We start from the raw sequence: 19035 nt of genomic DNA, 5'->3' as shown, positions 1-19035 counted from the left end.
CAGAAATCATAGCGACATTTTTGTGGCCTTCTGCAGCTGTGCTATACAAGTCTTGTATAGCTGTGCTCAGATCTTGTCTGAAAAGAGAGGTATTCTGTCTAGCTGGTTTAGAGCTATGCAGAGGCCTAGCCCCTTCATATTCGAAGGATGGACAGTATCACATAAGGTGTTCTATAGTTTCTTCACCACCACAGGCATTGCATTCGGCATTGTTATTCATTCCAATTAAGAACGAGTATGTAGTGGTGAATGCGACATCCAGACATAACACAGTACTGTTTCTTCACTTTGGGGAAGACCAGCTAAGAGGTGCAGAAGCTACATAGGTAGGTTGAATTAATGGGGTGAAGTCAGGTGGTGCCACTTCTGCAAAGTCAAATCATGCACGAGCTATAGCTGCTGGGCTGCTTCAGTCCTTGATGAAGGTATAGAAACAAGGTTTGTTCTTTGATGTGCTTTCCTAGCCAATTTGCTTCATTTGCAAGGTCATTCCCAGAGATACCGCCATGATACCGGGAACCACTGAAACCTGATGGGCCCTTTCGTGATTTTGTGCTGGCACGTTTCTCATATCTGCAACACGAGTTGTTCGCAGGCCTCATGACAAAACACACTGTAGGGCGGTCTTTGAGGCACAGGACATCGTCTGTTGATCAGCAACGCCTCGGAGGGCAAGAATCATTGAACATGTCGATGTTGTCATGCGAGAAATCTTACATTTGATGCTGATTGATTTTGATGAGATAACCACTGTGCCGGCAGAGCTGGTAGGAGGGGAAAAATGATCTATGTATCTGTGGGCTACGTCAAAGTGGCATAGCTGCCAACTTTTAGGATTTTATCGTAATATGTGCGGCTTTTAGAGCTTGGTTACGATTGCTGTACAGGTGCTAGTCGTTTTATGAATTTTTATTTGCCTGCAGCTTCGGCCAGAATCTGTATGTAAAAAAACGCAAAACAGTTGCTGACCAATTTTCTGAGACTGATTTTAAGGATCTGCTCGACTATTTGGATGCATACCCGCTGCAGTGCCGCCCACTCTACTGTGCATAACGGCAACCATATTTTTGCCCGCTGGTATGTGAATATTTCATAAATAAACATCACGAATATTTCTGTCTGTGATGCAGGCCATTCTAGCTGTGAATATAGAAGAGTGGGCCTGTTTGCAGTGTCCCTACAGGAAAACAGCCTTGAAATTTTAAAATAAATAGTCCACTTTGTGGGTACTAAAGCAATTTTTAGAATATTGAACTAAAATTTAATATTTTTGGTCTTCGACTAATATCTCTTACGCCTTATATTGACAGGTTTGAAGTAGAAGAGATGCATACAATCCAGAATTCCTACATAACCCGCTTAATCTGTCTCTTCATAATCTGTCTTGGAACTGTATGTATAAAGGGCCCTTCACCAGGTTTAAAGGGACACTAAAGGTTACCAGACACTCAAGTTAAAGTAGTAGAGCAATGTTCTAGAACGTCTAAGGCGTCAATATAATCGCGAACAGAGCTTTAGTAACCGAGAAATTGAGGTAAATGCATGACACGATTTGAGACCCCCCAGCGACATTCCGGTACTAGCCCGATGACGAAAGGACTCCTCATAATTTGTGTTACTAATACTCAACTACTCGTATTAAAAATATCATTTCATTCGATTATAAGACGGGAAAAAATGCTACTTGTCTACGTCTATTCGATTCTAAGAAAAAATAACATTTTGACGATACCCTTCAGTAATATGGGTGTTCGAAAGGTTTCGTTTTCGCTCGACTCTGCGCGCTCGACTCTGCGCCGCGCACGCTTTGGAGTTTCAGTAGTTTCGTTATCGCGTCGTGCTGTGAGGGGTCTGCTGGCTCGCGAAACTTTCATTTGGAACAAGCAGCGAGAATGCCACGTCCATGTGATGTCGTGGGAAGCCCTCGTTGCTTTCCCGCTCCGGAGAGCCGGTGTCGAGGCCGCCGTCGTAGTACGCAACGACGCCGGCAGTGCGAGCCCTCAGCAGCAGGTCGCGCTCGTCGGTGCTCAAATCGCTGAAGTTGAGCCCACCATCGCGAGCCAATCTGTCGGTGTCAGGGTCCATTGCGACGAGCGTCGAAGTTAGCGTCATAGAATGAAGTACCAGCTTATGGGCGCCTTGCGCTGGAGCTTGAGGTATAGTAGCGGCGCCTGGTGGCGGTGCGGGAAACGACATCTGGGTCGTGCCAGCTTGGGTCGTATTGAGCCCTGGCTGTGGCGAAGCACGTTTCTAGGCCGAGTTTTGCGTCGATTCGCACATTTTTATGCCCTGTTGCGAGTGCGAAAAGGCTCGTCGCTTCTCATAGACCACGCCGACCACGCTGCGAGCTCGCCGCAGCCTATAGTTTAACGAAAACGGGCTCTCCGTGTGCCGTGGGACGTAATGTGGGACGTAATTCGTTTCTCCTTCCGCTAGCCACCATACTCAACGACCATACTCCCGCTTTCGCTCTGCGGTCGGCTCTGTCTTGGCTCTGTTTCTGGCCGCGCGTTCGCGTTTTGCGCAGAAAAGCCGTAGCGCCGTCTGCGGACGCCGTTCTACTCACCGATGGCGCAACGTCACTATGAGACCATGATGTCAGTACTCCTCGATCGGAGGGCGGGCGATTTGAACTGCGCTAGAGGTACGCGGACGCTTCAGAACGCATTTTCTCTTAAAATAAGTCTCTCCTTGGCACGAAACAAGCGTTTCGAGGTTTGTGTGATGGTATTTCAATAGTCCACGTTGACTTAATAGTAACCTTTAGTGTCCCTTTAAGCATAGCAAGCAAACAATCATTCCAGTGTGTAAATCATGAAACAATAATCATATCTGCAAAATGTTACGCAAGTGTGCACCACACAAAAACAGCTGAAAGTTTCAAATAAATCTTGCGCACCCTTCTCAGAACCAGCAATGACAGGGAGACTGTAATACATCGTCGCACATCTCGCCTGCAGCATTGCAGTTCCCACTCGCAACTTCAGAAATCAGGCTGCACCGCAGTGGGACGAGGGGGGGGGGGGGTGTTGCAGGTGAGCATAGCAATGTTTGCTTTAAGCGAAATAAATAAAAAGAAAGACTCTTGTGACTTAAATTTGATGTGCACTTCCATGGTAATGGGAGGAACGCCTCCGCTGTAGGAAAGGTACCTTGCATCATTGCCTTGCAATATTTCGTTGGTGTCTGTATCCTCTGTTAGGAGACCTTATTGAAGAATTCTTGTGGTGTAACACTATGTAAGGCACCTTGCAGCTTCAACTACACAACAGAGAAAATTCTCAGTGGTCTGTTTAAATAAGGATGTATAGTTAAGGATTTGTCGCATGCTTGATGAACTGAGGCTTCATACCCTTGACTACAGAGTCTGTAGACAACAGCGCACGAAGAAAGAAAAAAAAAAAAACCTGACAAAGCTTTTGTCACTGCTCTTATCTAAAGTCAGGTTGTGCAGATCCATGATGAAAGGAATTCCAAAACAGAAGAGAAGCATAAATGGAGCTAGGTTGGTACTGAAATAAGATAACAAATACAAACTATCGCCACACCTTCGAGGTTTACTTAGTACTCACTTCGTTCCATAGGAAAGAAAAGAAGGTTTATCTGGTGAGAGAAGTGAACAGGTTTGGTTTCTTCAGTCGTGAAGTTGGCCCATGGCTTTCTTGGGAGCTCACAAATAATGATAGTTACCTGGCTGTTACTGCCATCTTGCTTCCTTCCCTGCTGTACTATGCCATTACTTAGTAATTCAGCATTTTCAAGATTTAGCATGACTCTGAAGTGACCATTCCTCTTCTTTTCTTGACAGCACAAGTTCCCAAAATCAACTGTCGACGTGTTTGTCTTTGTTGTCGAAAATGATGGCGGAGGTAAGAACCCAGCTGCTCGACTACACTGCGTAGTGCACTGAACAGGTTTTGTTCTTGAAACTGTGTGGCCTCGAATTTACTTGGAATACCTATTCCCTCTGCATCCAGCCCTGGCTTGTGCAATAACAACAGCTGGACTTGCTCTGGCAGATGCTGGTATTGACATGTACGATGTCGTCGTGGGTTGCAGCATGGTGAGTTGTTTTACTTGCTTTTACATTTCCTTGTACTGTAGTTGAGTGTTTGTGAAATAGTGTTAAATGCATGTCTCTCCGTGTTCTTCTGCAAGCTATGTGCTTTAGAATAGGTCATGATTTTCATAAAAATTCATGCAATTAGCTGCTATTTTGTACTTTGTAACTATTTAAATGGTAATTTTAAATGTATACACTGCAAATAAGAGGCACTGTGTGGTTCTAGTTATCTTTGGTGGAGGTAATGAATTTTACATTGCTAACCTATGTCAAAGCAATGAAGGATTTTGTATAAAGGAGTTCCAACTCAATTTCGGCCATTGAGCATCTATTATCATGTATGCTAATGTGTTGCCGTAAACACATTCTTGGGTTGTGCCTCTGTAACCAAGCACCCAGTTTCAGGTGGCAGCTGTTAGCACTGTGTCTATCTGCACCTACTCCAGTAGCCAGGCACAAACTTGGAATTCAGCTTGGTATCAGCATCCATCTGCAGGGCTATGAAAGCTGGGCAATGGCATTAGCAACACTCTGTTTCTAGACAATACTATTGCAAATACCTTAGCCAAATATTATCCGTGCATGTGCAGCTGAATGCTCACAATTTCACTTCAAAGGCTGTCTGTCTGGCCCACAGACTTGATCCCACAGAGTAGGACTTCTTGTTGGCCTAGTTACATATTCATAGTGACAGATTTAGCTTAGTAAAGTAAAATAACAAGACAGACACAAGAAATCGCGCAAATAGGGCAAGCACCCCTTTTTGTATCTTCCCTTTTATCCATTCTTCTGTGCCTAAGTTGATTTCTCGGAATACTGAATTTGCACTGGCAACATTTTTACCATAGTATAAAACAAGAAAGTAAGCACTGAAGCTGAACCACATAGTTTACTTTACCTTGTCTTCCTGTAGCCTGCGTGCATCTATGACCATCAGCTTTCTGTTGCATTGTGGCCATAAATGGTCACAATTTGGCCACCTGAGTTTAGCTGTCATCAGTATGCAGTTATCATGGCTGGGAAATGAATAATTCCTCGTCTCAGTGCTGCCTGTACTTATGAAGGCCAGCTAGTTTCTGTAGCCTGCATTCCACATGTAGAGTCAGAGGTTATGAGGCAGATGGCAACGAATGTCCATGTATGGTGTACCCACCCTCACATCAAGCAGACGCTGTGTATGTTGCTGATAGCGGCAAACAGTCAAGCGACATTGCATTTTCCTCATATGAATTTGCTGTAATGATCACTGAAATGTAGCCTTTAGGCTGCATTGTTTCAACCAGTCATAACGCAGAGTCATTTGTAGAAATACCCTTAAATTATTATAATGACAAGTTTGTTGCATGATGAAAGGTTTTGTCTGTAGGTAGTTTTGCCTGTATATTTGTTTAACTGGGAATGGCAAGATTTGATATGGATGGTTTTTAAAACACACTTTGCTTCTGTTACTGTGTCATTTTATGTAACTACTTGCAACTCATGTCAATCTTCATGATAGAGTGATGTTAGATCTGTCATTAAAAAATTTGCCTTTACTTCCATCATATATATTGGCAAGTGTTTATATTGAAATACTGCACTGGTGCGCATTGGACATCAGGTTGAGTATGGGAACAGTTATTGATGTCAACTTTGCTGCAAGCATTAAAGTCTCCTTGCTGCTGGTTGCTATTCAGGTGTATCTACTTTGACGAGCCTTCTCTCTTGAAACGAATGAAAGTTGAGCAAGTTGGTGGGGATTCACGTTACTCATTAAGTTCATGCTATAGGCCGGTGGGCTAACACAGACCCAAGAAAAATCAATGTTTGTGTTGTCCTTCCATTCCTTCTTGTGCCCATGTTTGCACGCCTGCCTGTAACATGAACCTAACTTGACTGGTCATCAGGGGTTCAGGAGGCAAGAGCATTAGATGGCACCATTAAGTTCCTTCATTAATTGCAGTGAGGCCATTTTATTGCTGTGTACCAAAATTGACATGCAGGTCAGGCCAGAGTGGTTTACTTGTTCATTTTGTTGATGCCCACAGCGTCAAGATGGCAGCACTTGCCTGATTGATCCAACTTATAATGAAGAAGTGGCACCTGTGGTGAGTAATATTTGATTAGGTTTGTCTTTTTGTGCAGTGGTATACTTATAAACCAAATGGAAAACTCTATAATAAGGGCCCTGCATGTACAGTCGCTGGATAACTTTTTGGGTCAAAGTAAGCCGCAAAATTGTCTGAATAATTGAGCAGTCTGAAAAAAGAAATGAATTTCAAGAAAATCAGTTTTGTTCCTTTTTATAATGTCAACAGCATGGAAAATTAATTTACAGTTGCTCTCGGTGTTGTGCATCAGTGAAGTAATATCAGCTCGAAATGTTGCGATGATTGAGGCTATGGAAGTGATTTATGTGTCATCATGAAGCGCAGATACTGTGACCTTGACTGCATGACATCAGCACATTAGACCGTGTTGCTCAGATTCGGTTCAGAGCTTTCTGCCTGCATGCAAGCTTTACCCACTTGGTTCGCAAAGGCCACTAGCTGCCAGCCAATCTCCAACAAACCTGAGCTTGATCTAGCCCGTGCATGTGATCTCTGGCCCTACCACTGATGAGCCACTCGTATGAACATATTAGTGGTAAGCTTATCACAACGGCTCGCTGCCTGCCATTAATCTGGCTAGAAGCGAATTTGGAGCAAATGTGGCGGTAAAATGCACCATCCCGGAGGGCAAACAAGTGAACGGACGAATTGGAAGGCAAAGATTCCTAGCAATCAATGATGGCGCGCAAGATGGCATCACGGCGTTGCTCATCGGCGATGTGGAGCAGTTGAGACATGGAGAAAACGCAAGCATTACGTATCGCGTCAGTAATGGTGGGCGGTTCATCCACTGGATGGGATAAACAGTCTGCATCTTGATGTAGGCGTCCCGACTTGTACACAACTGTGCAGGAGTGTTCTTGTAGCCACAGAGCCCGGCTACCAAGCCGACCAGTAGGATCCTTGAGTGATGAAAGCCAGCAGAGCGTGTGATGGTTCGTGATTACCAAGAAGTGCAAGCCATAAATATATGGGCAAAATTTAGAAACCACCCAGATGAGAGCCAGGCATTTGCACTCTGTAATCGAATAGTTGCACTCCACTGCTGTGAGGAGGCAGGTAGTGTAGGCGATAACATGATCCTGTCCCCTATGGCGTTCGGCTAAAACGGCTCTGATCCCATGACCACTGGCATCTGTACGGATGTCTGTAGAAGAGGACGGATCAAAGTGGACCAGTATAAGTGGAGTAATGAGAATGTTGGTGAGGTGGGCAAAAGCGGCAGCTTGAGCAGGACCCCACATGAACGGCACATCCTTCGTCAGAAGATCAGTAAGAGGTTGGGCAACCACAGCAAAATCTTTCACAAACCGTCGGAATTAGGCGCAGAGTCCTACATAACTTTGGACGTCTTTGACAGACTGAGCTATGGAAAAAGACGTGACAGCACGAATTTTCTCCATGTCTGGTTGAACACCGGAAGCATCAACAAGGTGGCCCAGCACTGTAATCTGCCGGCGACTGAAGGGTCACTCAGCCTTGGGGAAGACTTGAAGAATAGCTGATAAGTGCTCAGGGTGTGTCTCAAATGTAGGGAAAATATGAGAACGTCGTCTAGGCAGCAAAGGTATGTTGACCGTTTGAACACTTGAAGCAGAGTCCATCATACGTTCGAACGTTGCTAGTGCGTTGCACAGACCAAATGGCATTACTTCAAATTGATATACCGTATTTACTCACATAATGGACGCACCCCCAGATTAGTTGTGAAAAATCTGGGTTTTCTCTTCTTCACGTAACGAACGCACCCCCAAATTTGCTACTGTTCAGTCCCACGAATCGAACGGCCGTGCTGTAGTTTATTGGAGAGACTACAATCTTTGAATCTTGCACATGTGCATAATGCAAGTGCACTTAATGCTTAACGCATCCTTTTCGCCAGTGCTGGCCCAAGGGCACCTCGCAGATTCAAGAGAGAGAAAACCGCAATTGGCTCTCTGCAACATATGCAGTTTACATACTTTAAAAGCTGACGTAATAGGAGGGCGCAGGATGCGTTGCCAGGCATGGCGCACGGCCAAGTGTAAGTGAAAAAGGGGCGGCTGGCACTTGATTGGCATAGTAGTCGTAGTCAGGAGTAGTGTCTAATTCGCGTGTCTGTGGCTAGTTTTTCGCCTGCCTTGTGTTTTGATGTGTGTGCTGGGCCTTAAAGGGACCCTGAAACGATTTTGACTATTTTCTTCAAACGTACTGAGTCATTAGAGCAGGTCCTTCTGATCATTAATTGACGCATCTAAGTGCTCCGCGTAAAGCGTGTAATTTATTATAAGGTATTAAAAATGTACATCGCTGCCGATCGCAGCGCACTGCGCGGCGGAATTTTCAGCTGCCCCTACCCATGTGATGTAAATCACCCAATTGACATCACTAGGGCCACCTATACCATTGGCTGCCCTGGTCGTGTCATCAATAATTTTTCCACCTTTATGGTGAACAAATGATGTTCATAATTGGAATGTTAGTTAATTTGTTTCTATAAAAAAAAGTAACAGAGAGTGCACAAGAACAATTTCTCCCTACACTTAAGCACTTCCGGCACACAGCAAGCGTCGTCTGCTTGTGTTACAACGTCTTCCATTTTGACGATAGCTCCCCGGTCAGAATTGGTCTCAGTCTTTTCGCGAGCACTACGATTCGACTTTGTTGCATTTTAGATTGCTAATGTAGCGACTGGCATTGTGTCAAGCTGCGACATCGTGTCCCTCTGCAAGGCAGCAGACGAGCGGACTGGCTGCAGTGCATCGGACTGCCGCTATCGGATGGGGGCTGTCACTTTACATCGGAAGATTACTAACGCAATAGCGTTTTGCGAGTCCAGTATTAGGGTAAATGCAAGTGCAAGGGGACAGGGCCTGGCCACGTGACCATGTTGTTTTACGGGATGAGCAGAAGCGCAAATGCGAATGGTCTGCACGGTGCAGCCACCTGGTGGCACGGAGCTCAACCTTGCTGCTGGTGCAAATTTTTTGCAGGAGTGTAATTGTTAACACATTGTTTTTGTAAATGTTTAAAATTTTTTACACTTGGTTAGAGCAATATTAGCTCTTTGTTTGGCTGATTAAGTTCTGCGCCAACGGGTGGCTTGACCATGGAGACCGATCGGGCAGCTCACGTACGTCTACGCTAAAGTTCCTTCATCAGCTTGAGTTTATGCCTCTATCCCTCGAAATGCTCAGCTCGTCTGTGGTTACCGGAATACCAGACACGTTCGGCGCTGCAACAGAAAGCTCGCAACGCAGGCTGCATCGATAGCTCTCGCTTGGGTTCGACTGCCAAGCAGCTGGCGGTGAGTTTGGAGAGGCTCCACGTGCTCCTCCCTAGAGAACCGGAAGTCGACGACATGACACGCCATCATGACGCAGAGCCAGTGAAGGCGGAGCTTAGCCCCGATCACTCGGCGAACAAGTTGAGGAGAAAATGCATGACTATGGAGGAGGGTAACTGTAATCGTCCATAGCTCTCTTAATATGAGACGTTTCACACAAATTGTGGTGCGAATGATTAACTTTAGCTGTACCCTACGCGTCTACAAAATTTGTCCGAAACGTTTCAGGGGCCCCTTAAGTTGGGTTATACGCCTGCTGCAGGACATAGAGTTTGTCTGTTCTCCAAAAAGAAATGCTGATCAGACACCGATAAACTCTGACATGGCTATGAGCAGGATGGTCGAGGAAAGAGACACAGCGTGCTTGTCAAAACAAGTGTGCACTTCACGATCGGAGATCGCTGTTCGGAGTGCACCTTCAGTTTCACCGCACGTGATTGGCCTAGGCCGCGCCGACATCAACCGGCTGACACGTTGGTTCTTTATTCTGTAGTGTAACCACACGTGGATGATGCGGCCAGCGACCTAAATGGCAGGTCTGCTGGTTCCGATGCGGTGTGAAGTCATGGCCTGTAAATGGTATACATGTATTTATACTGGAACAATTAGTTATCTTATGCATGTTCCAAATCATTACCGTATTACTTTTCAATTTTTGCTGTTTAGAAAATGTCTCTATGAAATTTACCCCGCATGATGAACGCACCCCCCAAATTTGCTTCGGTATATTGGGAAAAAAAGCTCAGTGCCATTCCACTCTGTGAAGAAGGATGACCAGTGAAGCTGTATATGTGAGCTCCCTAATGGCAAACTGCACCTCCGCCACGAATAGGCCTGGCATTGCACTATCTTCGGTATCGCCCCACATGTCGTGTGTCTACACACGAACATAATCCTGGGGGAACTAGCCCTTAACAGCTTCGCTGTAATGGTGCGTTCATTGTGCGGATATATGCAGTAGTCCATCAGTTGTGATGAATGCGGACTTCTCTTGGTCCTTTTCATCCCCAGAAATCTGCCAATAACTAGACTGAATGTCTATTGATGAAAAGTAATTGGCACCGTGGAGACAGTCAGGGGCGCTGTTGCAGCGAGGCAAGGGCTACACATTCTTTATAGTAATTCGGTTTAGATGACGTTAATCCTCGCAAAAGTGCCACGTGCCACATATCTTTTTAACAAGCGCAACGGGTGATGCCCAAGGGCTCGACGAGGGTTCAACAATGCATTTGGCAGGCATCTTGTTCACTTCATCTTCCACAACTGTACTCTCTGATGCAGAAACTCCATATGGTCGGCGACTAATGGGACTAGCATCACCAAAATTTATGGGATGTTTTAACAAGTGAAGTATGACACAATTGTTGATTGTTGAGGTCCAAGATGTCACTGCAGGAAACCAGAAAGTTGCATAGAGCTGCTGCTTGTTCAGGCAGTACGTCCGCAGCAATCATTGGACTAAATACGGCATTGAGGCAAATTGCAGCCTGTAGACATGCTGAAGAATCGGAGCAGACGTCTACTGAAAAAGTTGTGACGTTGTCATCCGCTATAGCACACAGCATGGCAACCGATATGCCTTGGGGCAGAACTTTCTTTGTCAGGCCAAAATTGACGACGGGGAGGCATGTAATGTTACTGGCAACAGTTACGACGGAGTGATATTGCACATCAAAAGGACATCAGGGAACAGGTGTGACGACGTAATCTCCATCGGGCGCAGGGAAAGACGAGATCAAATTGACAAAAGTCAAGGCTTTGGGTGGCAGGTGGACGAAGGTGATCGTACTAAAGGTGTTCGGGAGTGTGGCATGAGTGTGCGGGAGAAGAAATTCAAGGCAAAGGGTACCAGCAGAACAGTCAATCAGAGCAGGATGCGTTGTAAGAAAGTCTAATCCAAGCATAAGGTCTACATGACCTTATGCTTGCATTAGACTGATGGTCTGAGGTGATGCTCAGCACTGTATAACGAACTGGAACATGGTGGCTGGTGATGTTTATCTGAGCAGTACACATTCCAGCGACGGCAACAGTGCTGCCATCGGCGACGCATATGGCTCATGCAATAGCAGGCGTGAGAACCTTCTTAAGTCGACAATGGAGGTTGGCACACGTTATGGACACCTGGGCTCCAATGTCAATTAACGCCATCAAAGGGACACCATCGACGCGAAAATTGAGTAAGCTCTGGTTTGTTGCGAGCATCAGTGGAGGATTTCAGCATGATGAAAATAATGCAACACTACCTCCAGGTGCTGCATGCTCTAGTTTTCCGTCTGGGTAGGGTCCATAATTGGTTGGCGATGAATAGCAGCGGGGCTGAGGCGACAGGGACCGACGGCACTGAGGTGATGGCAGGCAAGTGGGACGAGTGTTGTCTACAGAAACATCAGCGGTGGAGACATACAGCGAGGCGAATAGTGGTGAGGAGCAGCATATAGGTGATGAGAGGGGAAAAGTGGCTCTAAAACGGCGACGTCCAGGAAGTGCAGCAGTGGCGACGGAAGCTGACAGGCGTGTCATCTGGAGTTCTCCACCCAGTAGAGTAGCAGAATCTGGTAGGACAATATAGGTCGCTGTGAGAAACAGCTGTTGGCACTGGTCTAGGGCCAGGTAGGGGGACAGAGCAGGCAGCAGGAAACCCAAGATTGGCAAGTTCTTGCCGCACACCTGCCTGAATGAGGGAGATCGCTGATGCTGACTGGTCAGTGGTTTGGTCAAGTGGGCATGGAATGAATGGGGCTGGACTTGCACCCTCGAGCTTGCAGCGAACAATACACATCACATTCTCATTGAAGAGGGTGCAGTGGCAAGGTCGATGCAGGATTACGTTGCAGCTGTGTTAGGGAGACGGGAGAACTATGGAATGACATGGCAGCTTTTAGCCAGCTGAAAGTGGCAGCATTCCTTGACAATGACGTCGATGGTGGAAACATTGTTGTAGATCAACAAGTTGAATGCATCGCCCACGATCCCTTCGAGAACGCAGCCTACTTTGTCAACGTTGGCCATTTTCTCGACCACAAAGGTGCCATTTTCAATAAATGTGGGTGCCATTAAAAGGTGCCATTTTCAATAAATTTGTGGGCCATTTTCTCGACCACATCCTCGACCACAAAGAGCGAGCACGTCTTGTATGTACAATACATACGATTCAGTGGAAGACTGCACTCTGACAGCAAGCTCTTTTCTTGCAGCCAGTTGGTGACCGGTCAGGTTTCCAAAGAGGTTGCGGAGCTGCTCCATGAAGGCATCCCGGCTAGATTGCTCCTCCTCGTGTGTCCGCAACAGGATGCGGCAATGTTCCGCCCAACTAGAATATGACATTTGCTAGCATTATGGTAGGGTCCCAGCAGTTGTTTTGGCTAACCCACTCATATATGCTGAGCCAGTCCTCAATGTCTGCATTATGTTGACTGGAGAAAATGGCAGGATCGCGAGGATTGGTAACCGTGACGTACGTTGTTAATAAAGTCGTCGGTGTAGGTGCAGATGAAGTGTCGTCACTGGGAGCCATGGTGGAAAGCTGGACGGTGCGTCCGCTTCGGAGCTCTGAGGCAAGGGTGGGGAACGCCTACCTCCACCAAAATCTTACACAAATGAGGGGTGAAACACTGAATACTATCTACAGTTTACAAAAACAACTGCAGCGCTTGCCAGTTCATCCGACAGCTCGAGACCCAGGAGGAGTTTGTCTTTGTTGGGGTGCCTGCGCGCATCGCCAAGAAGCAACAACACAGTATGCATGTACTGTACAGTCGAACCCTGGCTGTATCGAACTCGCAAAAAAAAAAGCCTATCAGTTCCATATAGGGCATAATTCAATATAAGCCTGCCAGAGAACTGATTGTCATAAAGGCACATACCATTTATAAAATCACTTTATTGTTGAAACTAGCTTAGTCTCACATGATATAGTCCTGTAGTTTCTTCTACTTGGGCAATTTTGCACACTACGACGCACACATGTCTCCACAACGTCTCAGGAGTCGGAGCAACTGAAGCCACAACCTTCCACATTCATGCAAAAGCGCCGGACTAGTGCAAGTGCACCAATCACCTTCGAGGATGTGGGCAAAGGATCATCATTGCTTTCTCATTGTTCCCACTTTCACTTGTGCTTGGTACAATGTCGGCACTGTAGTCTTCGTTTTCGGCCTCTCCTGTGTCACGACACCATCATTCCCACTCATAAACTCGTCGACCGTTGATGCATCAATGGCTTCCGGAAATTCTGACAGCTCGCTCCAAACTTTGGCGACACCGGCAATGGCTTTGTCACACTCATCATAATTTTCAGTGACCACTGAGCATGCGGAAGCCGGCACGTCTGAAGCAATTTCAGATGAACCACTTGTACACGGCCGTGTGTACGCATCGTGTGCCACGGGCACTGTGTCGCAAGTTTGTCCGCCTTAGCCCTAATCTCCCCCTTGTTCCTTAAGATCATGCTGAGAAAGCTCCTCAGAATCTTACATACTGCAGCAACATCCGACTTCTCACCATATTCGACACGATTTGTGATTTAAAGCTTCACGGTGAAAGACAAATTCTGCCGTTTCATCACAGCAACACTGCTGGAGAAGGCCCACAAGGCGCAAACACAATGAACCAGAAAAGCAGCGAGACAACTCGCACTTGGGCCATCTTGCATGACGAGGGCACAAGAGCTTCTGATTGGCTGTCTGAGCAAGCGCTGCAGCCGGGCCAAGATCATCTTTTGCAGGGGGGTGTCGTAGGCTCGCCTGATGTGGCGTGGTCACGGTAGGGAGAGCAGTTGGATGGAGCCGGGCCGCCGGGTTTCCCCACAATCGCGAGGGAAAGCCAACTTCTGAGGGCACTTTTGCACCCAGAAGTCGATATAAAGGGAGTCGCAGCTACTTTTGTTCGATGTAGGCATAATTTTTGCATATATACTCATTGTAACAACACCGTGCTCATAAATTGTTCAATATACAGAATAATTAGATGTAAACGGGTTCGATATAGTTGGGTTCGACTGTAGCAATATTACTGAAGCAACAGTTACCACCTTTGCTTAAACAGCCCTTTCTTAAAAAAACACTAAAGGACACTGAGTAAACAAGAACTGTTTAAATACCATTCCAGAAACCCCGCAACGTTCATTTTGTGCCAGGAAAAGACTTAGTTTACGAGAAAATTGCATCTGAAGGGCCTGGATACCTTTCTCGAAATTCAAATCTCCCGCCACCAAACCGGGGGAGTGGTGACGGTGCATACGCCATCACCGCCCTTTGCTGCCGTTGGGAAGTGAAACGGTGTCCGACAGACGGCAGTACCGAGCCAAGACAGATAAAGTCAGAGCTGCGGATTCTCTGCTGCAGCTACTTTTTGGCCAAGTGATGTAGACCATTCAAGCATCTCGTGACAGCACGTGGAAGTTGAATTCTCTGATACTTGCAGTTTATGCGAGTTTTGCAAGCCAGGAAAACCAGCACAGCAGCACTACGCGATAACTACTGAAATGCGAAAGCGTGGGCAGCGCGCAGTTGAGAGAAAACGAAACTGTTCGACCGCCCGCGTCATTGTCAAGGGTAGTTTCAATGAGTTCTTTTGTCTAAACATGAAATAGAACTGGACAAGTAGTATTTTATTTCATCTTATAATACAGTACGAGGATGTTTTGTGGAATGAGTGGTTGACTACTAGTGACATAATTTAACTGAAGAGTGCTTTCGTCATCGTACAAGTGCTTAAATGTCCCAGGGGAGTCTCTAACCATGTCGTGCATTTTCCTCAATTTCTCTATTATTAAGGCGCTGTTCATGATAATATCGACGCCTTAGAGATTCTCGAGCACTAATCTATCACTTTAGCTAGACTTAATATTTGCCTTTAGTGTCCCTTTAACTTCTATATTTCTCAATGTTATTGACCATGCGGCTAGTACAAATGGCTGAAGGTTGATATACAGCAATATATTCATAGTGCAACTTGATGCATCCGAAGAGAAGGTTTAACACATTCATTATGTAGCGAACATTGTGATTGGCATATTCCATGAGACTGAATGAAGGTTGTCTTGTGCAAGACGTTTAAGTGCTGAGCTAGAGCACGAATGAGCTGTACTCAGCATAATCATTTTGGGGATGACTGGGCTTTTCCTAACTGGTTAACATCTTAAAGGGGCCCTGAACCACTTTTTATCAAAGTCTAGAAATGCATTTGAAGTTAAAATAGACTATGTCAGAAATAAATACCTTGCCTGTAAATGTACTTTAATGCGTTGAGCAAAACTGGAGTTATAGGCAATCACTGGTCGCCTATGATCTCCTTCATGGTGCTCCCGCTCCTTCTTCAGTGCCTTGCACTGCGAAGGCTATGGCGAAGCAGAGCATGCCCAAACCCTCTGCCTCCTGAACATCACCGTGGCACGGAGTTCAAACTTGATTTTGGATGGTCACATAGGTGACACTATTTTCGATTTTGGCGCCTACGATCTGCCAAACACTGTTGTCCTCAGCAAGCCGCATTATGCTCAGTCAGTGGACTCGTTGCAGCACCCCATGGTGGCTGCAGTTTGTATGCTACATAGTGAACCACAGCTACGTTTAACTGTAATGTGTATGCACAGCAATTGCCTTGGACACGACAGGACTTGAATTCGCACTCGCGCTCGTATGCTCCTCTTTGGCCGTTCTACATGGTACAGACCCGCTTTGTCCTGCACTAACTTGACCGACGGATAGTAGCCACACACAACCTGCGCATTTCAATGTCTGCCAAAGTGTCTAGCTAGGAGCGGCCAGGACTGAGCATGCGCTTGCAAGCATGCGTGTGGTCTGACCAAGTTTCGTGTGTTTCGAGGCTATTTCAAAACTAATTGAAATTACCGAGACCCGATAGCTATGACGCCAATAAGCAATCTGCCCAAAGTTTAGTTCCTACACAGACGGCCACAGCTGAGCATGAGCTGTCGATAGTTGGCTCCTTCCGGAAGTACTGAATTCTTACAAAAATTCTAAAGCAGCTTTCACTTACTTCATCTCTTTCATTAAACTGCATCAGTAAGTGTACACAGTAACAGTACGAAGAAGTGCACTGATCCAAACACCCTTTTGGTTGATGTCAGCTATTGGCCAATAGCAGCCGTGTATGGTAATATGCTATATGATGAACTATAGCACCCGAAAATAGTGAGGAGAAGGCTTCTGTTGGTAAGAGTGTGTTTGAGAAAAAGGTGACCTCGCTCTGCTTGCAAGCTCGACGCACTGTGCACGACTGCAACATTTGGCTGAAATGTTCACCGCAGTACATGCTATCCACGGACTATTTTATCACCAACTGCAAGGGGTGGTTCGGTACTCCTTTTATGATGTGGCTGGTGTTGTTTGCTTTTGACATTCAGCTGATCTGAAGTAAAAGAGTGGGTTTCGGAAGTACTTTTTATCGTGTGAAGTATTGCACCTTGCATTTGCATATCGTGTCACAATATTTAACTGAGCACAATTGGTTGTTAGCTGTGGCTCGTAACAATGCTAGTTTCTTTTCTATTTCCCCTTTTACAGGATGCAAAGGATGACCTCAGTTTTGGTCGTATGACTTTGGGATTCATGCCTGCACTCCAGCAAGTCACTGCATTAGTACAGGATGGTGAATTGGATGCTGCCTCCGTAGTATCGGTAAGTGAAGTTTGGCCAGCTTGACCAATTATTCTGTCTTCAATACACGAGCCTCTGCTCAACGTTGCTATATGTGCAGTGGCGGGCTAATTAATAGGCCACCATCTGGTTTACAGTGAGGTGAAAATAGGTGCACGTACGATGCAGAAGGGCCACATGTATGTGATATAGTTGGCAGGCCTTGTTGCTTTTTTGAGAAGAAGGGCATGCAGGATTTTCTTTTCATTTTCAGCAGCTTTTCCTGCCTGTGTCAGTGTAATACTTTGCAGACACAATCATAACAGTGTGATCTATGCACTGTGCTTGTCTATTTGCAATGCTCAAACCTGTTGAGAGGCTCTTTAAGTAAAATGCTCGAGCAACGGTAATTATTATAACAGCAGGGTCTTCTGCCTTCTTTCCCCCTAAAGAACATCATGGGCACAGACTATACAGGCAGTAGGAACAAAATTTTTTAGCGACTTGGGCTTCTTTAATATAGACCTAAACTTAAACACATGGTCATTCTTGTATACTGCTTCTTTTGTAACATGGATGCCACAAAAAGGAAGTGAATCCACGACATCGAGCTCAGCGATTCCACGCCTCCAGAGAAAGGTGCAGAATATGTTCGTTGTTCAAGGACATCACGTCATGAATCTTTTCTGAAAAATGTTCTAGGGTTCACCTGGAATGGGTATAGCTGTAGACAACCAACTATTGCACCTGCCGCACATTTGCAGTCTTCCCCATTTTTTGTCTTTCCTAGTGCACTGAAGCTGTGCCTCTGTGCCAATTCAGAACAAATTCCATGATGGTTTGCTCATCATTGTGCTGTTCTTTTGGTGCTGACTTAGTGGTATTGTTCCTAACCATCTTACAATGTTACACAGATGTTCTGTTGACAAGATCTCTGTCCTGTCATGTAAGGCCTTGCTGAAGCTGTTCACATTCTTACTCTTTCTTATTTTTTTCAAGTCAAGACTTATTCTCAACATAGAGTCGGAGGTCCCTGGACGAAAAGATGTTGCAAACATCTAAACAGTGCCCCGAGACCTGTGCAGCCAACGGTAGAAATTCAGCATAAATGCAATCATTCTAGCAATGTGTGGAAATGAGCCAAAGAGGGGGCCTCTGCGGCTACAGTTTATTGAGGGCCTTCAGTCATGGTACTGATGTTACTGGAAGTGGTAGCTAGACAGTGTCACTCAGACCGGGTGCGCTAAGAGTTTTTTTTTTTTTTCTACATGCCAAATCTGCATGTGATGGTTTACTTCCTCAACGATGCAGCAGCTGATTGTTGTGCGACCACAGAGGTTTACCTTTCCTAGTGTGTAGCACTTAAAACATATATATACGAAAGACGCAAGACAGGAAAAAGACACTGTGTACACTGTCAGACATTCTGTGTGCCTGTTTGGCAGTCCAAGTGGGGTCCGTCTAGAAGCGAAAGGGCTGAACAAAGTTCTCCGGAGGTCCAGGGTGAGAGGGACATGGCATCATTGCACAATGTGCACGAAACAATTAGATGCTGCCATCGTAGGTGTAGGTGTGCAGGTGAGGGGGTGGGGAATATTGCGATGTCATTGGCAAGAGTAGGATACAGCACCTGCTTGATGGAACCTGAAGGCTCCAAAAAGAGCTGTAAGCGGACTAAACCAATCATGCTTGGCAGCCTGTTGTCTTTGATACTGAGTGTGCCTTATTTCGTTGATGTCTGCTCGCCTTGTGTGACATATCTGGGCAATCAAAGTTGAAGACCGCTGTCCGGTGGAGGCCTGGTGCATGGAAGGCTTGTAATAAGTGGCGCTGAAGATTTTGAGGACGGCGTTGACAGTCGACACATGACGCTGGCAGTGGCATTGTACAGCGAATATCTGCACATTGAACTGATCACACGTGATTCATGTTGCTTGTCGGGCTCAGGTGCATGTA

The 19035-nt window shown here is 45.9% G+C and overlaps 1 protein-coding gene across 1 annotated transcript in view; it reads left to right on the top strand.

The window, feature by feature from the left end:
* LOC142579725 (exosome complex component MTR3-like) overlaps nucleotides 1–19035 on the top strand; it is a 46431-nt gene that overhangs the window by 9613 nt on the left and 17783 nt on the right. The window contains exons 5-8 of the mRNA XM_075690221.1: nucleotides 3809–3869; nucleotides 3978–4063; nucleotides 6091–6150; nucleotides 17008–17121. Coding sequence (XP_075546336.1) covers nucleotides 3809–3869; nucleotides 3978–4063; nucleotides 6091–6150; nucleotides 17008–17121 — 321 coding nt within the window. The remainder of the gene's footprint in view (nucleotides 1–3808; nucleotides 3870–3977; nucleotides 4064–6090; nucleotides 6151–17007; nucleotides 17122–19035) is intronic.

This window comes from Dermacentor variabilis, chromosome 4, assembly GCF_050947875.1.
Source record: "Dermacentor variabilis isolate Ectoservices chromosome 4, ASM5094787v1, whole genome shotgun sequence".
Classification (NCBI taxonomy): domain Eukaryota; kingdom Metazoa; phylum Arthropoda; class Arachnida; order Ixodida; family Ixodidae; genus Dermacentor; species Dermacentor variabilis.
This window is presented reverse-complemented; position numbering and strand designations above follow the sequence as displayed.